Genomic DNA, 5,241 nt, shown 5'->3' with positions numbered 1-5,241 from the left:
TTTGTAGGCCTATTATGTTGGGCTATTTAATCTTTCAGTTTACATACACAGGAAGAATATTATCCTACAAATCTTCCTCACAGTTTATGGAAGGTAAATTTGAGGTAGCTGACATTGGTATGGTGACTGTGCTCTCCTCTGCAGATTTAAAATATTTAACTTAAAATCCTGTTTCTCTTAAAGTCTGATAGTCATACCACGGCATGTTAGTGTTCCAATATAGGTTAGCTCTTTAAAAAAAGGAAAAAATTTGTTAACTTTCAGCAGTTGTGGCCTCTAGCCCAAGATGAGATTTTTTTTTTTTAATTAGAGCTGATTATTTTCACTGTATGTCTTGAGTGGTTTACAGATGGTGTTCCTTGGGCATCCCGTGACACTCCATAAAGGGCATGCTTTACTTTTAAGACCTGCATGTCCCAGTCTGCTTAAGATCCAGGTCTCCAGTGACTTCCATGTTTGTAGGAAGGTGGAAAACTCTTTACTTGCGAAGTGCAGTGGGGTGTGGGCACTGGCAGAGCACAGCAGGGCAGGAGATGGGCACAGGCTAACCCTACCTGCAGGCTTCAGGGCCCTGTTACACAGATGTATGTGAGATAGGGGTGAAACATTTGCTTTGGACTTCCCACAGCTACCGATTGTAAAGTGATCTCATTTCCTGAGGCATGCTGTGGACACAAAAAAAAAAAACCAAAACTGTGTAGCAAAACTGCCAGTGCTACAAGTTCCCCCATCAGCTGATGGTACAAGACAGATAACTTGGCTCTGCGAGATCCCCCTCCAGATACAGGGAATTTGCAGCTCCCCTACCCACAGCAGCTCCCCCAGCTCCTGCAGAATCCCCAGTTCCCCATGACCATGCCCACTGGTGGGTATTGCTCTGGCTGCATCTCACGGGGCTTCCAATGCCATAGTGGAAAATGCCCTGGGCTAGTGGGCAAAACTAGCCAGTGGAGTTTTTGCTTTCTCACATGGAGATTGTTTGTGCACAGTGGAGGGGTGAGGAACGGATCAGTGTGTACCCATGATCAGTGGAAAGTGAGAGGTGTTATTGCAGGGACGGTTTCCGCAGCCTTCAGCAAGTGGAGGCTGATCATCTCCCTCACGTGTTTGCCCAGCTTCCTATTGATGCTGAACACTGCCTTAAACAAAAAGAAAAAAAGAGTTGATGCTAAAAATACAATGTACAAATGAGGGTGGTAAGAATAACCACTGCACGAGTCCTTCCACACCTGCTCCTATTTTTCCTGCGCCAGAGAAAAACCCCATGTGCAGAGGCTCATAATAAACCACATCAAGGCTGAACATGCAACTTGATCCCTCAGTCTGGTGGTAAATCCCAGCATGGAGAGGGGAGGGAGCTGCTGGAATCTTTTCTGCTGCTTCATGGGGTTTTGGTGGAACACCGTGCCCTGGGGAAAGTCACCGCTCAGCCCAGATCCCCACTGAGGGCCTCTGTGGACTTTCCACCACATAAAAATAGATTTACCACAGACAACTTGCACTGTCAGCCCCAGTACCGACAAGGTGTTGCAGCATGTCAGGCCCACATGTCGGTGCCCCAGTTAATCCAGCAGCTCTCAGTACGACTGAGAAAAACCTTCACTCCTTTGGTAACCTTGTTGTTTGTAATTTATTCTTAAGTGAACTCAAGCCTGAGTTTAATCACAGCCAAAAGGCAAGTAAAAGGTACAAGCCAGCTGAAAGGCAGCTTCTATTTATCTGTCTCTATAAGAGCTTTCATGGCTTCTCAGATGTGTTCCTTGTGGAGCCACATGTGATCCAAAGGGGCATTTGTACCACACAATGATGATCTGGCCAAGCAAATTGACTTTGCCCTTCCAGAAAGGAGCTGATGTGTTTCTACCAGAATATATTCTTTAACTTAATACATTTTTTTTCACTTCTACTGTGAATATCTATGATTCTGCTTTCAAAAAAACCCAAAAACCCCCAAGCCTGGCATGAAATTACAGAGATAATTTACTTCTGTGGGAAAAGATGATTCCCCAGATGGCGAAACACGTACCTACTGCGAGTAGCTGGCTTCTAACCATCTTGGCGGACTGGTGTGGGCTTGAGGCAGGGAAAGGCAGTGCCAGTGCCAATGCACAAATGCAGTTGACCGAAAATTAGGGAACATGAAGCACTGCTTTTTCACTCTGGAGGCCTCTCAGCATTGGGCAGACGCTGGGTGGGATGTGTGCCTTGACCACAAGCTGCTGGCAGCACCACCTTCGGTCCAGCTGGTGGGTCCTAGGTTTGCTTTTCTCCTCGGGCAAAACAGGAGATGAAGGCAGAGGAACTTTCAATTTGGATTGATGAAGGCAGGAAGGCCACAGTGCTGAGCTTTTCTGTTCATGTCTCACTCCTGTCAGTCAGGAAGTGGTGACGCAGGTTATGGGTTGGGTTTGAGGTTTTGGAACCTTTTCTAAAAGTTGATCTCCTCGCTCCATCTTATTTCTGAAGTGTGAAGCTGTGGTGAAGGCTGGTTGCGAGCAGAGGGATGCCAGCCAAAATGCAGCTCCTTATCAGATGTAACGGGAGGATTTTCCTGGCTATTTGTTTAATCCTCTTTGTGGGATACACAGCACAAGGTAAAACGGGTTGTTGTTCTCTCGGTAATCCTCTTTCTGAGCTATGCAGTGTAGGCAGCCTCTGAATTTCACAAACTGGCCTTCTTCTGGGGGTAATGAGATCTATTCAGAAAGTCTGTTTTGCTAAAGTTTCCTTTTCTGGAGAGGGAACAGCAAGAAAATGTGCTTTTTGCAATTGGAGCATTTCAATTTTTGAAAAAAGCTTAATGAAAAGTTTGTTGTATGTGTGTATGTTTTCAGTCTACGTATTTCAATATATATTTTTCTAAATGTCCCTTTCATAGTGGTCTGGTTACTGCTGTTACGCACTTAGGGAGTTACAGACATAGTATGTAACAGTTCCCATGTCATAACTCCTACGGTCTGCTTTCTGGGGTGAGCAGGAAAGGAAACTAGCTGTAAGTATGAGGAAACTAAACGGTTTATTTGGTAAAATATTGCAACATACAGCACTAAAACAACGAAAAGGAAATATTGATTCATGATGCCATGCCCCATGGATTTGTTTCTTGTGAGAGAAAAACTCCTCTTCAAGCATGTAGAGTGTAATTTGTCCACAAACCAAAGCTGTGATAGTGAAAGGCTCTTGTTATGCATTACCACCCTGAGGCTGATCTTTGAGGGATGATGGCCTGCTTGCTCTATGTTGCTTATTTGCAAATTTTTCAGCTACAGCTGTTTATTTTGTTGTGACTGTTATTATTAAAAACCTTTTTAATAATAGGCGAGGAGAAGAAAATAAGTATGATAAAGGAATATACTGTAGAAGCAGCAGGAAATTACACCCATGAGATCTTTTTTCTTTTACAGAAGAGTGTAGGAGGTACCTGAAAGTCATCCAGTACATTATGGAAATATATAGGGCAATAGAGAAGTGTAATTACAGAGAGATATTCCCAAGAAACTGAGAAAAAAAATAGATAAAGTGCCAACAGGTTGAGAATGCACCAGGAGGTTTCTGAACAAATTAATTATATGAGACCAAGAGGAAGGATGAAATGCCACTGCTTTTATCTTCACTATGTGATCCTTTTTTTGTCATTTTGGTATTTTTTGAAGACCCACATTTTCAGTGACAGCCCCAATCAGGCACCTGAGGAGCACCAGAACTGAAAACATGGGTTTACAAAACCTTGTTGTGTCTAGGAGACACCTGAACTGCCTCTCCTCTGGCGAGTGCTCTGAGAGCCTACATAAACCCCAAACCTGCTCCCATGGCATACCCTGAGTTTCTCACCTCCCCATCAAAACTCATCCCATTGAACTCGAAGGGGCAGAGCTGGAGCCAAGAGAGGAAGGAGAGCACAGGAGCCAGCTGTCAGCTGGATTCCTTGTCCCCAGAGATTTTCACATTATTTTCACATACCTCCACCTTCTCTCAAGGAGAGCTGCAGGGCACCCTCAGGTCCCCCACAGTTGCGCCAGACTGTGAGCTGGGGATGAGCTGTGCTGTGACAGCAGTGGTTTCCCATGGACTTCCCGGTGCCGTGTGTGAAGGGGACTCCCAGGGATTTTTCATGGACTTCCTGGTGCCGTGTGGGAGATATGTCTGATGTCTCTGATGGCAAAGGAGTCACTTAGGATGTCAGTAGCCATTTTAAAAAAAGTTGTCCGGGTTACTTTAGTTTTCCAGAGGTTGAGCAATCAGGGCCGCACAAATTACTTCCATCCGCTCCTTTAAGCCTTATTGGGTGCTCATAAAGTTAATAGGACCTGGTGAGTAATGTCCTGGTCCTCATGGATAATGTGTGGCTGATTCCATCAGGTGCTCCGATGCAGAGGGCAAGGTACAAGAGAGTGAGGTGCCGGCCTGACGCCTGGTCTGCTAACTGCATTGAAGAGAAGGGGCCCTGGTTTTACATGCCCAGTGGTGGAGCCAACAGGATCCTTCCTCCCATGGCAGACCCGTCCTTGTAAGTTCATTTGCCACATGGTTGTCATTAATGCTAGCACCCCAGAATGTCTATTATTCCTGCCTTGACGGTCCTGTCACAGTGTGGCTTGCCCACGCTTAGATCTGTTCATCTAAGAGAGAAAAATGCCATTCTGCATTTCAGGATGAAGAGATACCAGGAGTTGGGTGATATATTCCCTCTCTCGGATGAGGATTCCGCCTCTGGGTCCAATACCATCTGTGGCACAGCTGCCTGTCTTCCTGGAGAGCCTGCGAGGCACTGAGCTGAAGGAAAAGCTGTCGGAGGAGGATTTGCTCCTGTAGGGCTGGAGACGTTGTCCTCATGCGTCGCTCCCTCGCCTCTTCCCCAGAGCCTCACCCAACAGCCATGAAGCGGTTTTAAACCAGCATCAATAAAAATTTTGCCTTAAGATCCTTACTGCTTTCACTTACTAAAAAGGTTATTGTTCAGTCTGAACTGCCTTATGTGTGTATGTGCGGCAGCCATCCCAATGGGGGGAACAGCAGTGATGGGTGGGCAGCCAGCTCTGTGGGGAAGTCATAGTACTCTGAGGGGATAAATTCCAACCCTTCGTGCGCTGGGAGCCGCCTGCACTTTTACAGCAGTCAGCCAACCGCGTATCCCGAAAACCAGCCCGAAATCCTGCGAAAAGAAAAGGTTTACTACCGCGGTTATTTCCTAAGGAGACCTCCCAAGCGCTGCCGCCTCCCGGCCGCCAGGCGGCGCCCTCC

The 5,241-nt window shown here is 46.3% G+C and overlaps 1 protein-coding gene across 1 annotated transcript; it reads left to right on the top strand.

Moving 5' to 3' along the window:
• Positions 1–2,425: 2,425 nt before the first annotated feature.
• On the top strand, positions 2,426–4,923 carry SRGN (serglycin). Its single transcript, XM_008642739.2, is given in 4 exon segments — positions 2,426–2,594; positions 4,360–4,507; positions 4,652–4,721; positions 4,723–4,923. Coding segments are annotated over 4 exon segments (399 nt in total). The 5' UTR covers positions 2,426–2,503; the 3' UTR covers positions 4,813–4,923.
• The last annotated feature ends 318 nt before the right edge of the window (positions 4,924–5,241 follow it).

The sequence above is a fragment of the Corvus brachyrhynchos genome, unplaced genomic scaffold, assembly GCF_000691975.1.
Source record: "Corvus brachyrhynchos isolate BGI_N302 unplaced genomic scaffold, ASM69197v1 scaffold279, whole genome shotgun sequence".
In the NCBI taxonomy this organism is placed as follows: Eukaryota; Metazoa; Chordata; class Aves; order Passeriformes; family Corvidae; genus Corvus; species Corvus brachyrhynchos.
This window is presented reverse-complemented; position numbering and strand designations above follow the sequence as displayed.